At 38.4% G+C, this 27,265-nt stretch overlaps 1 protein-coding gene across 2 annotated transcripts; it reads right to left on the bottom strand.

Moving 5' to 3' along the window:
- Positions 1-12: 12 nt before the first annotated feature.
- On the bottom strand, positions 13-27,265 carry snx7 (sorting nexin 7). Of its 2 annotated transcripts, XM_007250403.4 has the most exons (10): positions 27,026-27,265; positions 23,648-23,839; positions 23,437-23,547; positions 22,731-22,895; positions 21,981-22,179; positions 20,097-20,296; positions 18,815-18,901; positions 17,270-17,371; positions 13,879-14,031; positions 13-467 (listed from the first exon to the last, which is right to left on the bottom strand). In XM_007250403.4, the coding sequence occupies exons 1-10, from the start codon at positions 27,131-27,133 to the stop codon at positions 384-386; spliced, it is 1,401 nt and encodes a 466-aa protein (XP_007250465.3). In that variant the 5' UTR covers positions 27,134-27,265; the 3' UTR covers positions 13-383. The 2 variants fall into 2 exon arrangements, with proteins under 2 accessions (XP_007250465.3, XP_007250467.3); XM_007250405.4 differs by lacking the exon at positions 17,270-17,371.

Raw genomic sequence — 27,265 nt, 5'->3', positions numbered from 1 at the left:
ACCAAGAAAGAGTTTATATTCAGTTGAAAAATCTTTTTATTTTCAAATCTAAAAACCCAATAGTGCATCTGATGCTTATAATAAACCAAAAAAAAAGTATTGATATAAAATATTTGTATTTTTGTTTTCATATTGTCAACAAATTGTTGCAAGAAAAAAAATATCAGGCATTCTTCAGGTAAACTCATGGTATTAGAGGATGGGAGAACCATAATGAGTCCATTACTAATCTCCACACCCATGGTCAGCTGAAGATAAGGTACAGTTGAGTTCATACTGAGATATCTCCAGCAGTGGTGGTAATATTGCTGCACAGTTTGGACTCGTAAAAAAAAAAAACTTGTCTTTGGTCATCACGGTTTGGCTAAATGCATCATGGGAGATTAAGAATCGTCTCTGTCTCCGTCGTCTCCTTCATTGGCCTCGGTCCTCTGAGACAGCAGGAATGACTCCCACACTGCCAGGCACTGCAAGAGAACACACATTTACAATGATGACTGCATTAAATCTCCATCTCAGTCTTTCTCAAATCTGCACCTATACACACCTATGACTCACATCTAGGTGTGTCACCATCCCTTTCCCCACCTCCACCTCCATCAATAAAGCCCCCCTGACTCCAAAGTAATGGGGGACCATTTTGAAGGCTGCCACGAGGGCTGACACACGGCAGCTTTCAATTTAGCACCCAATTTCATTCACAAGCTGTGGCCGGACGTGGGCTTGTGCGCCATTTATGTGTCACTTGCCAGGCTTTAGATTAATGTCCTTCTCGCTCTCAGGCACAACCCCTGCCCCCCTCCTCTTCCTCCTCCCCAACCCTCACACAGCAGCCCACACAACTTGCCTGGCACTTGAGAGTCTGTGTCATGGTTGGCACACCAGAGGCATGCTCACGGTGGCTGAGTGTCTGTCAAAAGCACTTCATCAGCACAGCACAGCACATCGTCACAGGCCAAAGACAAAGCTCTGACCTTCTGAAGTGCTTCAGATGAGAGCATGAGGAATGGTGCTGCACGACTGTCCCAATCAGCTGTGCAATTATACGTACACTGCAGTGCCAAAAGTGATACATTTAGTTTGTAAATTCATTACAGCTGAATATGAGCTTGGGAATGCTCACACTCGTGGGAAGTTGGCTGAAATTGAACCAAACAAGGCTGAAAACCAAAAAGCAAGCAATTTTTATTCAATTGTTGTAAAAAAGGCTGTTTTTTGTACTGAACATTCTTTACATCGCAGCAGAAATATCTACAAAGCACAAAATAATAAAAGTACTTTTTTCCCCATTTCTTTTTGACAAAACATTTTGATTACTGAATATCTGGTACATCGCTACTGTCGTGTGAGTGAGGTTGAACACTGGCCTGTGTGCTCATGCCAAGGTGAAACATTGTCAAAAGTCTTTTGTCAAGTTTAAGTGAGGCCTAATTTTGACTGTGAGTGTCAGATGAATAGGACAGTCAATTTCTGAAGCTGTGTGAATATTTAACATTCCTCAATCCACAATGTCACGTGTGTACTGGGAATAAACTGTAGATGGCTAAAATGATCACCCTCTGTGAACAGTGCAGGGGGCGGTAATGATCATGACCGGTGGCATGTGGCCAGATTTGTCCATGTGAACAGACAAGCAACTCTCAATGCGGAATTCATATCCACATTCTTTAACTTGAATGGGACTTGGTACTTGATCACAGTTCCTGATGCTTGACTCGTCATTGTCAATTCTCAGATTATCAGACGTGTCAAGTTACAAAGTACAAATATTGGTTATACTTTACTGGAGTAATCATTTTTTCAGACGACTTCTAATCCTTACATTTTAACACAATTATCTGTACTTTCTACTCCTTAAATTAAAAAAAGCCTTAATGTTATCATTATTAAACATATACAATTCCGACACCCTATTGGTTTATATGATCCATTACACCAGCAAGAAAATAGCAGACATACGTAGCCTAGTATGAAGATGATCTGTGCAGAGATTTAAGAGAACTTGAGTGAAATGGCCCAACTAAGCTTATTTATTATATTTGCATTGTACTAAAATGCATTCATTTACAATAAGCATATATAAAACAGGCAGCCTAGTGCATGCTAAAGTTTTTAACATTAAGTTTTTGTTCTTTGCATTTTGTCCCTCGCATTACTTTTTCTTTTATACTTCAAGTAGTTCAAGTGAAACCAGCAGTTTAACACTTTTACTTGATTAGAAAATTTTAATTTATACTTCTGGGTTGAACTTCTGCAGAAGTATTTTTAAACCCTAGTATCTATATCTATCTTCTAGCTGAGTAATGCATGTAAATACTTTAGACACATTTGTTGATTATTGGGGAAAAACGACTAGCTGTAATGTAAGGGCTACATAGAAACAAAGAAACCTGAAGGGAAAACAGTATAAACGGTTCATTAGTATGACAGACAAGAGGCGAGGCATGAATGGCAGCGCTACTAGAGCTAAGGAAGCGTATAAAAAGGTAGAGTAACTCTACAAGCTCCTCCCTGCTCTGAGCTGTCTCTGTGGACATCTGACTCAGCAAGACTAGAATATTAATGTGTGGAAAGGAGAGACAGCTCAGTCGACCTGCCAGAAAAGACCACATCAGAGATAGCAAGTTGGCCGACCTCTCCAACACCCCCAACATAATTCACACCCAATCAGACGACGAACAGGAAATAGTCAGGGAGTAAGTCATTGAGTTTAACAACACTTGTTCCAAATTGTTCTGCAGAAATGGGAGGACGGAAGGGGAATGCATACTAAAACGTCTACAAGTGATTGGCCCATTTGTCTTGGAGAACTTGTTCCAACTGAGAGAATTAGAACTGAATGCACCGCATAAAAAATTCAAACGTGAATGAAAACTTCCTGTGTCCCCCCTCTCGAAACAGACTGGAACAAAACCCACTTTTTCCACAGCCGGCACCACAGACAGCATACAAAAAAGACTCCAAGGAACACTCAAGGACAAAACGTGTTTGATTCCTTATCTTGAGGGCAGAAGCACATTATGGAGCTGGGGGAGAGAGGAAGGAGGTGGGTGGAGTAGCAGACTGTCCTTTCACTTTTTCATTTTCTTGAGACAAGTGCTCAACCCTGGCTGGCCCTGGCTTTGGGCAGTGGGGTCACAGACACCCTCGGGCTGGAGAAGAGCACGACTGACGGCTGACGGAAGCCACGGTTTGCTCGCAGCTTGCACTGATCTCACCGCGCTTTGATGGGTGACGTGTGCAGACATCAAAAAGGAAAACTTGACTAAGGTTTTATGAGCCTGGCGAGAGAAGTCAAAGTGAAAGGCAAGTTAGGGCTGCAGTAGAACTGTGCAGCCGACGCTGTTGATGCAACTAATAAACCTCATGAGTATCACTTTAACTTCAGCAATACATATTTTACAGTGCACTGCACTGAGGGGAGCCACACATGCAATACTGCTGCAACCATAAGAATACACACACACACAAAAAAAAGACAACAAAAACAACACTGCTGAGATTATAGAGCTGGCTCCATCACTGAGTGACGTGGTTTGACGCTGGTTTGTCTGCAGAGGGAAAAAATAAATAAATTAATAAATTAAAAATTGGCTGAAGCATCTAAGCTGAGTGATGTGAACTGGGGACACTGACAGTACTCCCTGATGTGGTGAGTTGATATTATAATAATTTATTTTTTCAGCAGTATTTATTGCCTTTGGGGTGAAATGAAAGTAGGACATGGTTTGTATGTCTGGCCGGACATTGTAATAAACACCCCATTGCTGCCCAATGTCGGCTCATGGCTTCATGAGGAGAAAGCTCAGCTGAAATGAGCAGGCTCATTAGCAGGTCGAGGGTCTGGCCCCATTAACCAGCACTGCCCCACTCTGCTCAGCACCAGCTGTTAGGACGGGATGTGCAGGTAAACAGACCTAATCAGGGAACAACACAGGCAGCAGCAGAAACACAGTGCAAATAATCTGTCAGCCTGAGAGCAAGCAGGCAGGCTTATGAGGTGTTATCTTGTGAGTAAGGTTGAATACTATTCAGCTTGACAAGAGTTAGATCAAGGCTTAATTATAGGTGTCAAATGGATGGAACATTCCATTTACGAAGTTTTGGAACATTAATGGTATTTAATGTTCAAGACTTTGATCAGGAGATCAGCTTGGCATCGGCTACCAGAGTCCTGAGAGAGCACAACTGGCCTTGCTCTCCCTAAGTGGGTAGATGGCGCTCTCTTTTCACACATCACTCCTAGGAGGAATGTTGGTCGGCACAAGGCATTTGTGAGCTGATGTATCAGAATCGAGTTGCTGCGGTTTCCTCCGAGTGCGCTGAGATGCTACTCGCAAATGCTACATCAGCAGCAGTTGGAAAAGAGGAGGTGGCTGACTTCACATTTCTAAAGAGGGGGTTGGGAAATTGGCATTGTAAACTGGAGAGAAAGCGAGATAAAAATTTATCTGGCTAGCAGTGCAGCTACACCTATGCATGTTTTGAAGTGTTATCTTGTGAGTGAGACTTAACACTGTCAAGCATTTCATATTCCTCGAACCACACGGTCACATGTATCAGAATCAGGATATGTTATAGAAGGTAATAGCACCCAGGGTGGACAGCGCAGTGGACAGTAATGATTGTGACTGGCAGCATCTGCCTAGAATTGTCCATACAAAGAGGCGAGTGGGATGTTCAAGTAAACGGAGGAACAACACAGGCAGCAGCAGCGCAGTGTGAATAATCAACCAGTCTGAAGGCAGGCAGACATACTTTCAAATGCACACACAGGCTACACAGAACATAAGGAAAGACTCAAGTTCAACTTCAGCTGTTTCAAAGTGCATACAGAGAGGGGGAACAAAAATAAAACGCAACAAACTTCTCCGCAGTGCACTGTTAACAACGCCACTGCGGTTAAAAAAAACAGCGAGAAGTGTCACAGGGGAAACATCTACTGTAAGGGGGCTCTTAGAATGCATAATTGAAAGCCTAGCATGGCCCCCTGCTGCCCCAGTGCCCCACAAAACACGTTTCTAAGGCGGTGTTAAGAAACCTCGAAAACACTCAGTCCTCTCTAATTTAAGTCGTACATTTAATGACGAGATCCTTGTCTTTCCTATCTTTGAGCAACATCCTTGTTGCTATGGCGTCTCCATGGCAATCCTCTGAACTTGCCATCTTACAGTGTACAGCTGCTGTGCCCACAGTGTTGTATAGGCTACCATGCAAATGCCTCTAAAATCTCCCATATCAACCCACGCACGCAGACAGGGTTAGACTGGGGAGCTTCGCTCTGTGTATACATTTATATTTAAAGACGCATACCTTCCTGACTGTATGATGCATTCAGATATGAATCTCATGAGCTGGGAATTAGAGCTAGATCGTAAAGCAGGATCTATAAGGTTAGTGTCCAAATAGAATTTCTGTGCCAGATGAGGAGACTCCAAGAAAGGGGTCTGATGTCATTAAACTGAGATCTTTTACACATCAATATGTGAACAGATCGATATAATTTATGTTAAAAGTATATAATTGTCTAATTATGTATATTGAAATGACATATAAAATGTATGTTTTAATGTTTTTTATCTGCATTTCCTTAATTTTTCATTCACACATACACAATTTCACGAAACGATTCAGACTAATGATAATATAAAAACATAATAGGGTAATTACATGCTTACACACAGAGCAATTAATTATTTTTTTTTAAATCGCAGTTGTGTGTGGAAAAAAAAAGACATATCATGAGCCAAAAGCAGTTTCTGTTTGTTTTGAGTTGAAATACAAGCTACAGATCACTGTATCACTTACACAGAACTGTGTAGAAGACTACAGCAGCAGTAAAACTGTAATATGAATATATTTGTCAATTAATGTGTGGTTTATGTGCATTCCAATCTGTCCTTGTCGCTGTACACTCTGTGTGTATGGAGAACATACACTCTATAGCACCAATGTGCAATTTGTTTTATTTTATTTTTTTTATATATAAATTGTAAATTGCCATTGGGAAAACTGCCTATATTATTATTTTTGTGTTCAATTTAAAGACTATCCCTTATTTTTGTTTCTGTAATTTTTGCCTTTTAATTTGTGCCTTATTTTGTTTGTAAAGCGTCTTTGAGAATCTTGAAAAGCGCTATATAAATAAAATGTATTATTATTATTATTATTATTATTATTATTATTATTATTATTATTAATGCATTGGTCACTGCACACACTGCACTCTTTTTCTCCCTGATAGATGCTGTTGTCTGCTATTACATTAAGCAAAAATTATTAAGATCATATCCATATACTGTACTATTATTGTGACAGGCCTACTCCCTGGATGCATCACAGGACAGTTTGCAAATGTGCAAAAATTTAAATACTGGTGTGCTTGGTTAGTGCTTGAGTTCATTTTGTTTTTTGGTCTAAATGCTTTGTTCCACACATTTAATAATGTAAATGTTTTAACAAAATGTTAAACATTACATATAATAGAGTCCTGACCCCATTTCAGGAACAACATGATGGAATTACAAGCTATAAAATTGTTATTGTGATGTATATTACTACTTTGTGATTTTAGGCTCACATTATTTACAAGAGAAAATGTGACATTTTTTCACAATAACAGAAAAAAACATACTGAGCTGCTCAATTAATTTGCAGTAAATATTTTAAACACATTTTCAAACTTAGGTTAGGGATCCTATGGGTTAATCTGCAACACCTCATTATTTCTTTTTGTGTGTGCAGTACTGCAGGGTGTTCTCCACCATAGCCGGGGCAGAGTGGAGCACTCTCCCTCAGGTCCTGTCAGTACCTGTGGCCCTCAGACCTCAGTCTCAGAGGGATTTTCATCCCCTTGCCTCACCTTATTGAGGTCATTCTGATGTGCATTAATCATTCAGAGGGCCTGGGACCGCCACAGGCACACAACCCTCCCCCAGCGCCACCTGCATACCAAACTCTAAAGCCAGAGCTCTAATGCACACTTCATATCCTCACAAGCTTCCTTCACCACTTATCACTACCACACTGCTTCCTAATGCTTCCTCTCATCATGGGTTCACTTCCCTCACTACTGTGAAGTAGCTCCACTTAATCCTGCAGGAGCGTCTATTAGGGGTTTCTTATTTCGATATTTAATCGAAAACGATCGAAATTATGTCATGGTCTCGAGCCTCGAAGTCAAAAAGCATCTTTCTCTCAGATAAAGTTAATAATATATCTTTGTTAAAGGAAAAAAATATTTTTCAGAGTCTTATTTTTATAGTAGGATAGAGTTTTGTTTGTTAAGGCTCTAATTGTTCTATTATTTTGTACATGACTGTTCCTGTATTTTTTTTTATTATTTATTATGTTATGTTGCAATTTGCTGTTTTAATAGTGCACAATGCTGCTACCCAAAAAAGTCACTAGATGGCATTACATAGATATCTTAATTAAATTATTTAAATTTGACCATTAGTGCCCAATGCGGTGTATTACAGATCACTTGTATCACTTTGCATCACTTATATCAAGCCCACCTTTTGAAATAAGATATTGTAAATTTGATAAATCAAACCAATGACTGACCATAGACTAATCTAAAACTGGCATAGGCCTCTCTGCTGTAAAAAAAAAAAAGAAAATCGAGAATCGAATCGAATCGTGACCCTAAAATCGAAAATAAAATCGAATCGAGGATTTAGAGAATCGCGACACTCCTAGCGTCTATATGTCTGCCATCTTTTGTGGTGTCTCTTGCTTCACCTTGCTTACATATATATATTTTTTTTTTCTGTTTTCCCTCACCCACTATTTCATTCACCTGTTTGATGCGTATTTTTTCTCCTTGATATTAAACAAACCAAAAAAAGCCTTAGGCTTACAACAAAAACAATAAACTCTATATGAGGAATAGGCTTGTCCTGATTCAAATCTCACCTGGGCTGTCTTTGATAGGAACTTGCAATAATGCATGAATGACCCAGAGCTGTTTGATTTAAAGCATGTGTGCGTTCTTGTTTTTCTCCATAAATTATACAATACCATAACAACAACAATATAGCAGCCTAAAGTAAACTGATGCCTCCCAAGAAACCAGGCAGAGAGGGTGTTAAAAGTGTATAAACTAGACTATGGTTCTCTTGTATCATTTTAATTATCTAATTTCCTCATGCGACAGATATTAGATATAGTATTGTGTCCCATGGAAGCCAAAAAATGCTGTATAATGAGTATACTCATGCAGTAAATACACTTATAACTCATGCAGGAAGTATAATTCATCATTATACATACTGGATACAAAATGACACTGAGAAGTAGTAAAGACAGCTTCTGTTGTAGCCAATTAAACAAGAAAATCATTTTTTTGGCTAAATCCTACTGCACAGTTACTCATAAACATACTTATTAAAACTAAATAAAAACTAATAAAAATCATCAATATGGCCGGTGCCTCTCACAGAAATCATAGTTTACAAACACCTTCTGTAGCAGATACAGCTGGTATATTGTACATATCAGTGTATTTAAAACTATTTTATACAAGATACAAAGAATGGCCATGTTGTAAAATCGTGTGTGGGGGAAACTGTTTGGTTTTACTAGCCAAGTCAAATACAACAAAGTGTCCATGACAGTCTTATGTTTATAATTAAAATACATATATTACTCACAAATGTGAGTACATCCCTCACAGTTTTGTAAATTTATGTCACTTAACAGGGCAATGCTGAAGATATGACACTTTGATATATTAAATATAGTAAAGTAGTGAATGTACAGCATGTATAACTGTGTAAATTTGCTGACGCCTACCAAGAAAACAGGCTGTTTAGAGACAGTGGTAAAAATGTGGATGGCTATGGTTCTCATTGTATCGTTTTAATTTTCCAATTTCCTTATAGGACAGGGAGAGTATTAAGTCCTATGACTTTTGCCATGTCCCATAGAAGGCAAAGAATGCTGCACTGACCTGCAGCCTCTTGCATTGAATGTATTTGTGATCTCTGCCAAAGTGGCTTATCTGTTGGCGTGAACATTTCCAGCCAGACACGGTCAGCCACATTAACATCCTTAACATCCACTACGCTGTGCACTGTGGCCTTCTATGGTACATTGTCGGTGCATGTTACACTGTGGATCGAGGAATGTTATAATACCTGCACAACTTCCAAAATGGAATGTCCTGTCCGTCTGCTACCCAATATTGGTCCTTGCTCAAACTACACTTTGTCACACTGGTAAATATTCAGCCTCACTCACAAGATAACACCTCACAACATATACATTGTGAGGGCATTCCAAAACAGTCCCATGACATTACACTTAATCGTCCATTTAACTACTGCTATCCCTTTACCTGCTGGTGTATTCGGATATGTCATTTTCGTTCTGAAATTAAACCATGTCTTGTGATTTTTGACTCACCCTCTTCATATATTTAGCCATAACATGAGCACCACCTGCCTAATACTGAGGATGCCACCCCTTGTGCTTCCAAAATCTCTGAAGGCATCTGGTGGTATCTGGCAATAAGAAGCAGTAGTTTTTTCTGTATTTCTTGTGTAAGTTTTTCCTGCTTTTAACACGTCACATTTAAGAACTGACTGTTCCCTTACTGCCTACTGCCTCTTAAACCCTTGAGAGATACCACTGTAGATAAAGATAATCAATGTTTTTTACCTTACCTGTCAGTGGTGCTAATGTTATGGCTGAACAGTGTGTCGATTATTTGAGAGTCTCAAGCTTTAGCCCAGCTTGAACGTGTGATATTCACACTAGCTATAATTACACTGTCTTCCTATAGCTCTATGGAAGCACAGGTTGGCCTCAGGGGGCCTCCGGATTCAGCGAGACTGATGATGGATCACAAACTCTATAAACATCTGACATCTCTCTCACCAGAGTCCCTGAACGGCTCTCCCTCGTTCACTGAGGCCAATTCCACTTTCCAGGCTGTATTGCACCATCAGTGCTTGGGTCACGATTTCTGATTCAACTCTGTGTGAAGGAGGGAGCTACAGGGAGCAAATAAAAAGAGAGTGTACCCGTCTAATGACATCCATCATAATACCTCAGCCCTGCAAACCTTTTCAACTGGAAATATCAGCCTATCTTTATAGCCTCGGAGACCCATTACTTATGGTAAAGTGTCAGTGAGTATACAATGAAATACTACCACCCTCTGCTGGCAAATACCCAAAGCCAATGCAAATGAGTGCAGAGAGAAAACCACAAGCATCCATCAGATACTCCTTAGAACTGATCCAAAACTTCAACCTACTGGCAAAAGTGAGTATAATTCACTAAAAGAATATTCCAATATATGCAGGCTTGGGCAAAAAAAATGACACTGAGAAGTAGTAAATACAGTCTCTGTTGTAGCTAATTAAACACAAAATAATAGTATTTTACTACTCTGTCTATTAAAACATAAAAACTAAGAAAAATCATCAATGTGGCCTGAGTCAAACTTTGGACATATTATACAGTCAGGACTCTGTTATTCAACTGTTATCAAAGAGTCAATGCGTGTTTTATGCCTATTATTAAAATGCATATGCTACTTAAAAACACAGTTCAGAATTTACTATTTAAATAACCACATTTTTGTGTTTTTGGTTTGGCAAAATAAATGCTGATACTTTATCATTATACCTTATTTATCTTAAGCATTTTTCTTGAGCATTTTTTATTCATATCAGCCCGTTATACTGGCACTGTTCTCCCACTTTCCTATTTATTTAGACAGGGTTGGGCACTATGATACTTCACTTCTTGTCTCTTCAGATTGTACATTACATTGAGGTATATTTATGATCAATACCTAATTGTAAAAGCTTTTCTCAGATTCCTCTTTTTCATAAATGATCTATTATTTGCATTTAGGTTTGCTGGTATTTATTAGAAATCATTCTTTAGTTACATTTTTAAATTGTTTTCTCTGCTGATTCAGTCTACACCACCTGTTTTTTTTTAAACTCATGTAGTTTGATTCAAACATTGACTTCTGTGATAAGGTTGCATGTACAGAATGTTTTCTTCAAATCTCCTATGAAGTTCAGGTTTTTGCAAGCAATGCTGCACAGCAGAAGGCTGCACTGACTTCTTGAGCAAACAAGCAGTTCTCTCTTGAATTGTCTTCCGGTGTGGTGCCCAATCTCATATCCTCATCCTGATTTTACGTCTCTTGCATTCCCCCAGTGATATGTGCAACATATCGGATAATTGATGAGTATCAAAGTGTCAATCAACAATTCTGGGACGAAATCCAAAAGCCATAGGTAAGATATATATGTGCCTGACTGGGTGTAGCATTTTTATGACCCTATTTATATTGCATCAAATCCAGTACACACTTGAATTTAGTATTAATGACACGTTTTTTAGATAAATGTGTCTTGAATAGTAACAAAAACCAACCAAGCTAGCTTACTCTAAACAGGAAACAAAAAAAGAAGATACAAATGCTTTTTGATAGTGTTTTGATAGTGTTAAGTTGTGTGGTTCTTAATTAAGTTAATTAATTACTATTAATGAATAGGTTATGAATCCTGAAGCTAACAAATGATTGGAATATGGAATATTTATAATATATCTGGCACCTAGCAAAACACTGTAATGCAGCTGTGGACACAATCATTCATGATAACTGGGAGCATGCCTGATTTGCTAATCAAGGTCTAGGGGGAAAAATAAAAATCGGAGCCTGGCACACTGGCACAGACCACACTGATGATTGTGATTTTTTTATGTTATAAAAGGCAGATTAAATGCAATACAAATATTTGCTACAAATATTATTATATAGTTGATTAGATACAAAGGCTGTGGTTACTACTTCTTATCTTCTCATCCATCATGATGTTTATGGTTATTCTTGTTTATTTTGTATTTATACAGATCTAAGTTGTGTTAGTAATTAATTAATTAAACTTATGAATTAAACAAGCAATTACTTTATAATTAACTATTGAAATTAGTAATATTTAAAATGTCAAGAAAATGTATCTGAACCCTTTTGTATTTCAAAGTTTTCTGTATAAATATGTCACATATGTGATCTGATCTTCATCAAAATTAAGTGTATAGACAAATATATTGTGCCTAAAATAATTACACAAAAAGTTATGATAATTCATGTCTTCACTATATAATAAAACTGATAACTGGAGTGTTCTTAAGAAAATGATTATGGAAGAGTAAACCTAGATAATTTGACTGATGAAAACCATTCACTCTTTTTGAATGTGAACTACACAAGAAAGATACGTGTATATAAGCCATGCCAAAAGAGCTTTCTATGCTCAAAAATAGTTGATCTACATAAAGCTGGAAAGGGTTACAATAAAGTGATTTAAAGACTTTTGAAACACACCAGTGTACAGTAAGGCAAACAATCTACAAATGGAGATGATTTGAGATTGTGGCTACCCTGCCAAGAAGTGAGCACCCAGTCAAAATTACCCCAGTAGCACAACAATAAACATTACATTACATTAAATTACATTACATTAAAGGAGGTCAAAAGGAAATAATGAGATAGAGAAGTAGAGGAGGGGAAGAAGGGAATGAGGTTAGAAGTATTTAGTTTGTTATTAGAGGTGTTAAGAGATTACGTGCTCTTTGAAGAGCTCTGTCTTCAGGAGTTTCTTAAAGATAGTGGGAGAGTCTTCTTCTGATCTGGTAGTGAAAGGAAGTGAGGAACTCTGTATGAGAACAGTCTGGATTGCTTTGTGTGAATGTTTGGGAAAGCGAGGCGACGTTCGTTGGAGGAGTGCAGCGGCCGGGAGGTAGAGTAAGCCTTCAGGAGTGAGTGCAGGTAGGAAGGAGCCTGTGCAGTCTTCACCTTGTAGGCAATTGTAAGAGCTTTGAATTTGATACGATTTGATAGTCTGGGTGGTAAAAAAAAAAAAAAAGCAGCCCCAATCAAGTTCCAAATAACTCCAAGCTGTCCTGCAGGCTCAGGGTGCATCAGTGTCAGCGAGAACTATCCATTGATATTTCAATTAAATTTAACACTATGGCAGGAGACCCACAAGGAACACACTTCTGACAAAGAGATATAAAAAGCTAGACTGCAGTACGTGAGTAGTCCTAAATACCTCTGGGTAAAAATGTTGTGTAGAGAGATGAGACCAAGATAGAGCTTTTTGGCAAAGCACATTGTATTGTTTACCGAAAACTGAATGAGGCCTACAAAGAAAAGAACTTGAAGGTGGCACTGCATACCTTGTCTGTGTGCAAGGCGTCATTAAATCTGAAGATAACCAAAGGATTTTGAGTTGCAATGTAGGGCCCAGTTTCAGAAAGCTGGGTTTCTTATCCTAGGTCATGGGTCTTCCAGCAGGACAATGACCCCAGACATAACACAAGGGTCATGGTCCTGCAATGAGTCTCGATCTAAATCTCATTGAACACCTGTGAAGAGATCTTAAAATTGATGTTGGGAGAAGGCACAGTTCAAATACGAGAGATATGGAGCAGTTGCAACCTGAAGTTGAGAAGTGTAAGAAGTTTTGCTACTTGTGTAACACCAAATATTAAGTTGAGGGTGACAATTTTGTCTAGCATATTTTTGGAGTTTTTCTTGAAATTATGTGAAAATTGCCCAAATTGGCTTTTTTTCCCTCTGTTATATATGTAATTTCTAAAAATTACCAGGGGATTAAACATGTATAACAAAACATTTGCAAATGCAATAATTTTCTGGGAAAAATAGCAAAATTTCAGGGGTACCAACACTTTCAGCAATGACTGTATACTACTGCTTTCAATTTAAAAAGAAAAAATCTTTTTTAATCTTTAAAAGCTTTAAGAAGCTAAACCTGCAGCCACACCAGTGCTTTATGGGTACAATTGGACTCCCCTGGACTAGTAATGGACACTGCTCACCTTTTCATAGTGTTCCACGTTCTTCTCCGCTGTGTTAATGAAGGCTGCTCTCAGATCGGCCCGCATGCTCTTCTTCCAGCGGCCCCAGTCCCCTTTTAGTGTGTTGTTGGCAAACTCCAGCTTGTCCTCCAGCTTATCAATCTCCTCCTTCATCTGCCCATGCACACAATCACACCCAGATAACATCCGATAACATCAGATAAACACACATACACACACACACACACACACAGTTCCAAACCCACAATCCTTATGTCCAAAAGCCAGCCAAGTCACAAGAGCATCAGCTGGCAGAATCATCTTTCCTGATGTAAAACTTCTGCTTAGTCCTTCATTCACAAATGAGCCGGATGAAGGAGGGACTTTTTTTGGAGCCTCTTAAAATCCTTTCATTGCTATTAAATTTTGTTCAATTTTAATTTGGAATGATGCACACAGGCAGTTCTGTTGAACTTGTAGAGACAGTTTGACTCACTGTAATTAGGATAATTTGTTCCTTGGCACATTCTCGGTTCTGTATTCAAGTAAGGCTCCTTCAGTCATTCGTCCAGTGACAGGCTTCAGACTTCATCTCGACAGTGTTAACTCTTTACACACTAGGTTGCACCAGTTTTCATTATTATTTTTCATTACTAATGATCAATCACAATCGGATGTGATATTTGTGTTTCAATAAATAATACAATCCTATAACGTAAGTAAGATAAGCTGTTGATTAACACTAGTAAAATCTATTTGGTGAACAATAAGTATATTAAGACCATTCAGCTCCCAGTTCCTGCACTAGCCTCATACTCTGGGGTCAGAATGTGCTGTTCAATACTGATTTACATAAAAAAAAAGGAGCATGATTCTGTTGCTGGAAGAGCAGAGCATTTTTGCAATAGTTAATTTTCTATTGAGGCGTTATTCAAAGTGAAGAAGATCTTTGACGTAAATACACACATTCGTGCCTGTTTGGAAGCATTTCAAAGCCCAGCAGTACAGTCTCCAGGTACCTTATAAGCCCACTCAATCTGAGGACCCTACAGTACAATTGGCCTCTTGTTACTGCACCACTATTGATCCTAACACCTCATCAAGGTGGTTCCTAACGACTTATCCCAATCAAACGACTTGCTTTCTGAACAAGTGTTCTCCTGGGTCCAATTGGCTTTCAATAGCACACAAAAAGTATCACTTTGCACTGGAGCACGAAGCGAAATGATTAGTCAACACACTAATCGACGGCTGGGATGCCTGGGGACTGCGAGGAGGAGAGCGTGTCAAATTAGTAAGCTGAGATGAGGGGAAGAGCTTTAGAGAACCAACCGCCTTATTGACAGCTGAGCTGATGAAGGTCGAGCACTAGGTTTTTGCTGCCACTTCTGCCCTGGTTCCTTCTGGATAGGCGCATGTGTGAGCGTGGATATGTGTGTGCGTGTATCCATGTGAGCGCGTGTGTGTGTGTGGGTATAAAGACTCTGATTACGTGGGGCTGTCTTGTGGAACGAGAGATGGTTTGGGTTGAATGGGGCCGATGCACAGGGGGGAGGGATGCACTGCTGGTGTGTTCAGTAAATGTCTGGAGCCACATCTCCCCTGTGACAACTAGGACAGATCATTAGTTACGCTGATTTGCCCTCACTGTCATTACAAAACACACAGCAGGAACAAACTACCAACAAACACACTAGTTTGCAGATGCACATTTTAGTTGTTCAGTCATTAGGATCAAAAGGAGAGGTCCACGTTTCATCATTAAAATGCACTCAAGCCTATTAGACATAATGAGTCAGAGATTTATCAGACAATGCAAAAAACTCATTATAATGCTTCACATCACTCTTTTATGACAGAGTTCACATATATAAACCCCCTTAAGCACTGCTGCCATCTGACACCAGGGACCTGAGCAGACTGGATGAATGGGTTTTCCATATGCTTCCTCTGACCTTTACTGACATCTGCTGGATACAACATTACATCACACATTATATTCAACAGCCCACAGCAGTTCATTCAGCGTTATAGCACAGCCACAATCAACCACTGTTTCCTAATGCTAGTATTGCTCAGATAGCTGGAAAATATTAATTCTGCTTCTGCATGCAATGGCAAATCATTTGACATGATTTGAGGAAGGCCAGCAACAATACAGATGATGCAGAAGGAAGGAACACATTTATTAACCGCATGCATAATAACCCTTATAAACTGTTCTCAACCAGAACAGAAATGGACCATCATTCTGGTAGAGGAAAGAGACACACTTAGATGAAACATGCTGCATTTTGCCAGCACAGCCAAACTTAACATGCAGCCACACAAGTCAAAGCAAGGCCAGTCAGAATCAAAGAGGCTGGGGAATCTACACAAGGCTGACACATCAGAGCATTTTAGAAAAACAGACATTTGTTAGCCAGAAACCGTATTCAATCCTAGTCATTAAGGGCTGGAGTCCAGCACAGTTTAGTGGTTTTCCAGCTCAAATCATCTAGAGAAGCATCTCATGAATAAACTGAACGTGTTGTTTCTAGAGATGTCCTGATCAGGTTATGTTGCCACCTGATCTGATTCAAGCCTCTTAATGTTTAGTTTTACTCAATATAGATTGAATCCAATCTTTGTGTTTGTTTAAGTAATGCAGCCACACAGTTTAAACAAGACGCACTGTTGATTATTAAATACTGAAGCAGAATCACAGTTAATATATTATATAATATAAGGTATTCTAGGCAGATATATATTTAGCTTAGTAGTGACTTTATCTTTAAATTAATGTTTTATAGTGTGTTCAATATGCTATAATCCAGTCTGACTCTCCTCCCTGAACAGTATGTGTGTGTATAGTGGTATTCAATCTGTTATTGTCTGTTTACTATTGATGTAAAATAACTGTTTTCATAATGAGGCAAAAGTGCTATAATTTGGTTTCTCTAGTCTGTTTATGTATAAACATTGCAGTTAGCCTCCTCTCAGCAGCTTTAAAGTACAAGCTGACACTCTGAACACTGGTTAAAACAAGAACTTAGAAGTGTTTGGGATTACAATAGTCAATACCCCATCCTTTAAAACATGCCTGGATATGCCTGATCTGATCTATCGTCACTGGATGAGATCAGAAAATCCAACCAAACTGTGTAGGACACTTTGTAGGCCTTTAGAACCAAAACATTTTTAAAACTATGACCAGAAATGAATTTGTAAAAAAAATGTTCAGCTCTTAAGATAACGCAGTTCAGCCGTGTGTAAACGATATAACAGCCCCCTTAGACATTGTCTGTAGCCTCTTAAAATGCCTGTCCTGTATACAAACCAAATAAAAACAATGATAGTTATACAAGAACTGCAAACAATTGCAAGCTAGTGCTAGTAAAGCCATGCTCCACTGCTGTTATAAACGCAGTACCTCTTTAATCTCTCCTTTAAGCTTCTGATGTTTCTGCTGTTTGGCCTCCTCTGGGTCTTTGCCCACCAGACTTTCCCATGCTAAACTCAGCACCTTAGGATCCTTTATGAACACAACCAATACAGGAGGATACATTAGTTAAAACAGGTTAACAAATGTGTGTATTTATATGTACTGAACGACTAGGACATTTCTAAAAAATCTAACCGTTCATTTTGCATTTTCAGGAACATACTGGACATACTTCAGCATTTTACTTACTTCCCATTTGTGGTTACGTAACTCAGAGTGACAATTTGCAGACAAGGCTAGATAACTGTGTTTGCATAGGGAAGTATTTACTTTACAGGGTTGTATGGTGATTGTCACACTATCTGGCTGTGGTATTTGATGCACTTTAGTCAAAGTACAGTTTATTTTAACAAAAGAGTCACATTATAAACAGGATAGAGACAACAACCTTAAAAATGTATGAAAAAAAGTATTGGGACATCTAAATATTTATTCTTTCATCTAAATTTTTTACGAGAGTTAAAAAATAGTTTACTCCGCTTTTGTTGGAGCAACTGGCTCTACTGCTCAGGGAAGGCTTTCTACTAGCCTCTGGAGCATTGCTGTAAGGGTTTGACTGCATTTAGGGACAAAAGCAGAGTTAATGAGGTCAGAATGTTGGATTATCACCCCCTCACCTTATGCTCAACAACCCAGTTCGACCCATTGGAAGTATTGGATGGAGCACCATCATTAAAACGAATACAGTTTCACTGCTTCACAGCTCTGCTGCTGATGGGTCAATGGGTTCAGGTTTATCTGCTCCAAAGAGTTTTAATCTATTGCAAATACGGACTAATCGAGTTATGTGCATGATGTGAGTTTTTGAACGTCCAAGTCCCAGTAATGGGTGAAACTTCAATTACTTGAATGCATTTATTTAAAGTGCGTTCTACAAATGTTCCACAAAACCAAACACAGTGTATATGACTGTAGATCAGGCACAGAGAGCAAATCAATCTAAAAACAGACCATAAAATAAAGAATCCTTCCATCTCACAGCCGTACAACCCAGAGGAAGTCATCAAGAAGTGTGCGCTGTCTGTAATTAAATTCTCCAAAGAAAGGTTATAGCTAAGCTGCAGGGCACCTCTGCAACCTTCAAGCACTTCTCCTACAGGGCCCTGCCCAATAATGCCCCTTTCCCCTCTCCGAAGGCTGATCTTTCTCTGTACCCGTGACATTTGATGGAATTGATGCAAAAAGTCAAAAGCCTAGGAGATTTAAGAATGACATGATTAGCACAGGCTATATTCAACCATATTTACAGTGTTCTAGTTGAAGTGCGTTCAGGCTCAGTGGGACTTCCTCAGCTTTCTTGAGATATTTATATAATCTCACCATATTCCTCTTTAGGCTTAAAACGGATTGCTTTCAAATGAAAGCAGACATGGCTGCTGAAGCGAGGCTTTATTACTAATAATCCCTTGGAAATTGCAAGAGAGTGTTGGTTGGCTTAAATGGAAAAAAGGAAAGAGTCAATACTGCACTCACTGCTTCCGTGTCTGTCCTCTTAGTGGCAAGAGCCTCATTTTTAGCCTCAAACTCCGCTTGGATGTTGTCTCGTCTCCGAAGAACTGCCTGTGTATTACACATACCATGATCAATACACTTTAATGAAATATAGGACTGGATGAAATACATAATAAGCCTTGGTAAAACATAATGCACATTATATTGATCACAGTATTGAACCATGGTTCATGCCTCCAGTTACCACACAAATAAGATGAAATGTGAGCACTGTCAAAACACAAATTAAACATGGCCTTTTAAATAAACTAACAACAGAACACGGTACTGTTTGTTTAAGAGAGAGAAATCCTGAAATCATATCGAGTCAAGAAGAGGGCGAAACAAAAACAAGCAATATTTCTGCCTTCAGAATTTTATATACTATTTATATAAATATAGCTATTTTGATTTATACACGTATACAGTAACAGTACCAGTCAGTTTTTTACCCTATAAATGAAGTCGTCAAGGCTATGAAGGAACACATAAGGGATCACGTAGTACATTTAAAAGTGTTAACAAACCAAAATACTGTGTAAATAATTTAGGTTTAGGCTTTCTTATCTTGATTGCTGTTAACTTGTGGTTTCTGAAGCTGGTAACTCTGACTAACATATCCTGAGCAACAGAGGAAACTGTCTTCCTTTCTGGGGGCAGTCATGATGTGAGCCAGTTTTATCATAACATTTTTGTTTACAAAATAATTCAAAATTTTCTTCATGTTAAATAAATATATACAGTTATACAAGAATATAGTATCGCTGAAAATTGTTTTCTTCATTAGTGTCTGCATTGAAGATTAATACCAAAATCTACATAATCCCATAAGCATTAGTAAAGCTTAGGTGCCAGTACCCTGATGCCATTTTAACGGTTGTCCTAGACTACTTTTGGAAGGTATTAAACAGTGCATCCCAGGAATATCTTACAAGCATGATGTGTTAGAGATTCTTTTTTCTCTCTATTTGACCCTTGTTAATGTGGCCCAGATTCTTACACCTGTTGTTAATTCATGTTTTTATTCTGTCATGTTATGGCTGATTGGCATATAATATAAAACTACTGTGTCAAAATTAAAATCTTAAAATAAAACTATTTTACTTTGACTTACAATGAACATTATTTTCCTTTGCCTGTAAAGTTGTCATTTTAATGATACACATTTAGTTTTGGTGAGACACCATTGATTTATCAATTTATGCTATATATATGTATTTACACCTTTATGTAAACAACACAAAACATCTCCCTACACCAGTACCTTGAGTGTCTCTGTGCAGAGCACATACTCATGCAGGATTGGAAGCAGGTTGTTGCCGAGCTGCTGGACCTGCTCTTCAGTCTCTCTGCAGCACCTGTCCAAGCAACCTGCCATCTGCTTCAGAGGCTCCACCAGCTCCTCCTCTGAGCCCGACCACAGAGTGTAGGTGGGTCCACACTCCCTCAGCTCCTCAAGATACTCTGGAGACAGAGGAGATCATTCAGACTATAATCATCACAATGCTTTCTCATCAGCCAGGACTGGACTATGATCCAAAATATTAACATTAACATTAACTAATAACAATGAGAATTTTTAGCAACAAGAATTATAATGTAATTAAGTATCCCAGCGAGAAGACCATTACTTAAAACTTAAACGGTTTAAAAATAATTTACTAAGTGTGATGACTTTTTAGAGCTGTTCTGTACCTGATACAGGGGTTGGACACTGAAACTGAAACACCTGGTTTTAGACCACAATAATTATTTGCCCCAACGGACAGTTATGGTGGAAACAGGAGAGTTGAGGTGCACATCGAATTCTATCGTGATTTGGGCAGCCGTGGTTTTATGTTTTTTGGATACAATTCGGGTTAGCACCCGAACATCCCTTTCAGACAGCTTTTTCTTGCGTCCACAGTTAATCCTGTTGGATGGGGTTTGTCCTTCTTGGTGGTATGCTGACATTACCCTGGATACCGTGGCTCTTGAAACATCACCAAGACTTGCTGTCTTGGTCACAGATGCGCCAGCAAGACATGCACCAACAGTTTGTCCTCTTTTGAACTCTGGTATGTCACCCATTATGTTGTGTTCATTGCAATATTTTGAGTAAAACTGTGTTCTTACCCTTCATTGTGCTTTATTGTCCAACCCCTGTAAGGGATTTACATGGCATTTCACTTAACATGAAATGGAAAATTATCTTATCTGCAAGTTGGAATTTCTCTGATCACATGATGTCTCAGGACTCTTTTATAATGGAGCACAGAGCCCTTGTGGGCATTTAAACTTAGTACTTACAGCAACAGAGTGTCAAAACCATCCAATAGCCTGTTTGAATCAAATCAGGTTTAGGTCCAAAATTAATCAATACTACAATACAACAGCCCATAATAATGAGGAGTTTGAAAATAGGACTAGAAAGCCCTCCTCCATGTGATAGAGGATGTTCTTACTTGCTGATGGGAATACAAGGTAAACAATTTGAGGGTGATATACACAAACTAAAAATCATACACATGCTTAAAGGAGAAATCTGATGTCAAATTAATTTTTGGTGTAATGAAACATGATGACGAGTACAGGGCTATTTTACCATCATTAAAAAGCTTAAAATATCTTCACACTACATATTGGTAGCTTTCAGAAGGCCATGACATTTAAATCGAGGAAAAAACAGAGTGTGTTTTTCTTTTATTCTGATTGTGAGAGGCAGAATTGAGAAAGTATGAAATTTTAAAAAGTAGGGGGAAAAAACAGTTCTTGACTATGCCAAACAGACAAACTGAAATAAAGTTTTCCACACAATATTTTATTTTCAGATTTTGCCTCAACTGGTAAAAAAATGATAAATGATACACTCTTTAATATGACTGGTATATAACAACTCAAGTTGTCTGTAACTTTGGCAGTGCCAGGAAGTATTTAAAATATATATTTTAAAGAAGAAATCCAGTGTGTAATTGGCTTGGATGTATAAACAGTCCTTTTTAATAAACTAATAAAATTCACTACACTGAGGTGCAAACCTGCAAAAATATGATTTGTATGTGTTATGAGTATGTGTTTCTTTTTATTAAAATATTTCTAAAAAAATAATACAGATATTTGTATATTTTAATATCAGTCTCATTCTTATAATGGTAGATTTAAAACATACCTTTTTTTTCTCTGATGATCCTTTGGGTGATTTTGTCCAGTGAGGTCATTTTCTGACTGAATGACTCCACATAGTCCTGAATGGCATTGAACTCCTCTGGCCGGTTTCTGACACCTCTGACTGATGCAGCAACTGCTCGTACCGTATCTCCCATTCTGCTCAACAAACCAGGTCCTTGTTTCTTGTGAGAGGCCAGCTCCTGTAGATGACAGGAGCAGGATGGAAACACTGACAGTATCATCATTGCATTCCAGTGCAGGAAAAAGAAAGAATTTCTTATTACACGAAATAGCGTTTTGACTTTCAGCAACAGATATTCATGGGTTATATCAAACTGTGATGGAATCATGCAGGTTTTCACATTATAGTCTTAACACATCCCTCAGTGCACCTCCTGCAGTCAAAGCCTGATCCTAAGAGAGGAACTGCAAGAGTGCATAGGTGAACATGAATAGGAAAAAGGTGCATATGTTGAAGAAATAATCAGATTAGGATTGACAGGATGTTTATATTGCACTTGTATTGAGTTTCTGAAATGTATAAGTATATAAAATGAAAATATCTGCTATATATCTTGTAACAGAGCTGGTTTATTAAACCCTGACCAGCCCATCTCTAACGTGTAAAATCATATCATCTGTTTTGGTTCTGTCTGAAAACCCACTACTGAGCAGGCATGGCTCCAGGGGTTTGCGACTGTAACTGTGTGTGTTGTGTGTGTGTTCGTGTGTGTGTGTGTTTGTGCTTTACCCAGGCTTGTGCTGTGAGAAATATCTTGAAATCCTCACTGCAGGAGAGAATAGGATGCTCAGCTATTCTGTTGAGAAACTTGTGCAGCGCTCTCTTTCTGGTCTCAATGAAGTCGTTATTGAATCTCTCCACCATTCCCTTCATCACAAACTTCTCTGGCAGTGGCTGAAGCAGCACAAACAAGCCATTGTTCAGCATGACAGCAGAGAACAAAGGACATAACAAGGTTAGATTGAGTCGAAGCCTTGTATTTTTTGTTCAATGTTCAGTGTTACCCTTTTCCGATTAAATCCCTTTTTTTCTGTTTCTAAATACAAATTAATATGAATTTACATACAATAGATTAAGGAATATTTTTGTATTGTTTAGCAGGTGATGATAGTTCATTTGACCTGACTTCTTTTGATTCGATCAAATGAAAATATCATATATATTAATAAACATGAAAAAAGTTACAAATATTTAACCATCTCATGTAAAGTTCCTGTTTTGGAAATATGTTTTTAATATATTGTTTTTTGAAAGTGACAGTATATAAAGCACATAAAAAACAAGTTCTATTTAAATAGAACTTAGCACCTCTTAAATCAGTTAAATCACATTTTAACATATCTAGATAGAAGCCTGAAATGCGAATACATACATACAATGGCTGCATTTGCAAATGAGAGGAAAGATTGCATGCCTTCATCTCTAGATCACTTACATGAACAATAAGCGTGGGATGAGCCTCCTCCAGCTTGCTTTTTAACCAAAAGAAGTCTTGGTAGCGCCTGCGGACTTCATACTCACTGGAGTCAAACTCACTACGGGTGGTCTAATATCAGAGAGAGAAAAACATTTTAAGCATTTAGATGGTAAATGAAGTTGAATCCTTTTTTCAAGCACTAATCTGCAGAGTGTGGTTTGTGATGTACCTTGGTCAAAACCCTGTATGTAATAAAAGTCTCAATGGCAGTCACATGGCTTTCAGGGTTATCGACTGTGACGAAAATGTCTTTAGTGTCAGGCTGCTCTTCCTCCTCCTCAAACTTGTACTGATTGACCATTGAGCCAGGGGAGGTTTGCATGGAGGCATTCAAAGAGCCTCCGTCCGTGAAGGTTGAATCCTACAACAAGACAAGAAAAACAGACAAAATTGGGTTTGAGAGACAAAACTGGGCTCTAAAAAAATCACTCTATAGCTCACATGGACATCAGAACACTGACATTGATTTTACATTGCAGCATTTGTACTCTTCCTGCACTTATTAACTAAGTGACAAGCTATTACTATTTTGGATTTGGTCATAAGCTGTGCATCTCTTTATTGCAGAACACTTCTTAATTAAGCATTTATTGCGCTCTTTGACTGCAAAAGCAGTTTGTGAAGACTCAGTCAAAAAATTAAAATCATTCATGCTGTAGTAGTGCCAGTGTGTTTTGTCTGTGTATCCTGATCAGAGTTTCCCAGCAAAGCCTACTGCCTTATCACCATTCAATCAGAGACTCATGCAAATATTTCTCATTTTATCCAAACTCTCAGATAGATAGGTCAGATCTGTGAGGAAAAGCAGAGGCCTGCATAGTAGGGGTGGGAATCGTTTACTATCTCACGATTCGATTCGATTCCGATTTTGGGGGCCACGATTCGATTCAAAATCGATTTTTGATTCAAAACGATTTGAATTATAAAAATTTCTGCTTCTGGCTTATGAATCTTATTGAAAAAAAACCCTCCATAATATACACTGGTCCTGGAGCAGGTAATGTGTTACAAAAACAATAAAATGTGCAGGAATGTGGGTCCTCAGTGACAGAGGAATCACTGGGATATCACAATGACGTTAATGAACAATAAATAAATAATAAATAACACTGCTTTATTACCAGGCTACTAGCGGTGGTGTGTAGGTGACGCTGCTGGGCTGATGTGATGATAGCAGTGGAGCGCTAAAGTTCAGGAGCAGCTGCTGATTAACTAGTTAATTTAAGGTCGTTGTATTTCTTCAGAAAGGGGGCAGGAGGTGGAGAAATTAATTCATATGGTCCATTCCTTAATTCCTCTGTGATGAGGAGCTGAAATTAGCTCTGATTAGCTTATTGTATTTTTCCGTTCCGCCTTAAATGCTGCAGCCCGCTGCCACCTGTAGCGTTATTTAAGGTGGAACTGGAAAGTTAGCTAGTTAGCTAGCTAACAGTTACTGAAACTAACTACTAGCGATCTTTTTTATGCTTGTTATGAAGCATTCTGCCATAAAACATTGAAACTACACGTTAATCTAATGTAATATAGTGCTTGTTCTGCCATCTTACCGGTGATTCTCAAACACCTACGCTCTGTGTGTGTCTGGAAGATCTCCGTTTGAAAGGACAAGCGCTATCCCCAGGGTTGCCAGGTCCAACAAAAATACCCAGCCCAAAATCAGTCTAAAACCCGCCCCTCAGAATCGATTTTGGGACATTTTAAATCGATTCTGAATCGTAGTAAATGAGAATCAAGATTCTTATGTGAATCGATTTTTTGGCACACCTCTACTGCATAGCCTCACTGCTCCTCCTATCATGGAAGCTTCCTGTCAAAACAAACTCCACTGCTGTCAGCAGATTTCAGGAGGTCCTAAAACAAGGAATTATTAAACAAACTGCTCAGCAATGTCCAAGGTTTTCTGAAGGTTAGGAGAAAACACTCCTCCCCCCAAAAAAAGATAAATAAAATACCAAAAAAATTTAGGTTACCTAACCTTGCATTTTGCATGTTACAATAATAACCTATTTAGCAAATGTTACTCTTAAATATTACTCTAAAATGTAACTCTTCTAAACATTTGCCAGCATTAGGAAAAACATTGTTACAACAATTATATTAATGAAATATTCTAAAAGCATTAAGGTCCCTGACCCTGACAAATGAATGTTAAAGGAGCACTCTAAACATGTTAAACATTACACAAACGTTCTGAAAACAAAATTCAGTTATCTAGGTCAGCTATGTCACTGTAACACTTATCAGATTTATTTTCTGACCTTTCGAGGCTACATTTGAAAATAAAATATTGAGGGTAACATTTATTATTTATTTTTTTATGTTTGACATAACAAAGAAGAAAAATATATATATTTTTTCCATTTTTCAAGTTTCCAAATTCTGCACCCTCACAGTCTGAAATATTGAAAAACATTTTTTTCATTTTTGCACTTTGTAACAAAAATATGATGTTTTAAACCTAGCTACATACATTTGTTCCAAGATAAGTAACGTTAAATGGAAAACAGAACAAAATCATATTACAGAGTTTACTTTTTTTGTGTTGGGCAGAAATGAAAAATGGATGAAAAACAGTTTTTGACTATGCCAAATTGACAAAATCATATAATTAAGTTGTACACACAATATTTTATTTCAATATTTTGCCTCAAATTGATCATTCCTAAGCTATAAAAATGGAACTGACCTAAGCTAGCTAGCTTAGCTAACTAACTTACTAGCTTAGGTTAATCTTTTATTTGATTGGGCTGAAATGCTAATGGCTAATAGCAACAGAAATAACACTCATATCTAGCTGTGACCGGTCTGTAACCCTAGCAACGCTGGGACGTATTTATATATAGTTAGGTAGCAGCTATTTTAATCCGGTTACAGAGACTTAAATCATTACTACACTCCCTCATAGCTAACGTTAACTAGGTTAACTAACGCTGAGTGAGACAGGTTAGGGTAATTGACAGGTTAAGTCAGCATTTCTTGTGTTTCAGACACAGATAAACGGTGTAGAGAATTAGCTAAAGCTGTAAGTTAGTTAGGGTTTGGTATAATAACAATAACCTCAGCTGATTTCTGACCTTTGGACCCCAACACTAAACGTAAACACGGAAAACAACGCGGCGGCGACAAACATTAACAATGATAATAAGGTATTTTCCTTTATTTTTTATTATCTAAACTGTGTATTAGTATTAGATAGCATGTATTTGTTTGTATAGAGAGAGCTCTCATTTGTTATAGTTAGGCTACAGACTGAACTGACTGGATGCTGGGAGTGTCCACTTTTGCACACTCACTCCAACTAACTTAGTTTGAGCTTAGTTTGAAGTTAGATAGAATTAGCTAAGCTAGCTCAAACTCAACCGCTTCAAACACAATTTTACACAATTCAGTTTATCTGCTATAACGTTATATAAGTTACACATACACATGAACACACAGACAGACAGACCACGTAGCGGCAGCCATCATCACACTATTTATCTCTGTGGTCTCAGTGAGGCTAGCTCCTCTCCTGCTCCACAAGCTCTGAGACAGCGAGTTTTTTTACCTTACAGAAAACCTCAAAATCCTCGTCCTCGTCCAGTATTTGTCCTGAGAGTTCATCCGGGACTGCAGCAGTGGGACTGCCGCTGTCGACCACCGTCCCGCTCATCATGGCTCAAATCTCTCCTTTCTCTCAGATCAGCAGATCACTTCACTGATCATGATGCAAACTTTTCCGCCAGAGTGAAACTCTGAAACTCGGGCTGGCAGGCAGGCAGGCAGGCGGGCAGACAGGCAGGGGCAG

This window comes from Astyanax mexicanus, chromosome 6 (assembly GCF_023375975.1).
Source record: "Astyanax mexicanus isolate ESR-SI-001 chromosome 6, AstMex3_surface, whole genome shotgun sequence".
Lineage (NCBI taxonomy): Eukaryota > Metazoa > Chordata > Actinopteri > Characiformes > Acestrorhamphidae > Astyanax > Astyanax mexicanus.
The sequence above is the reverse complement of the archived record's forward strand: the minus strand, read 5'-3'. Positions and strand labels throughout refer to the sequence as shown.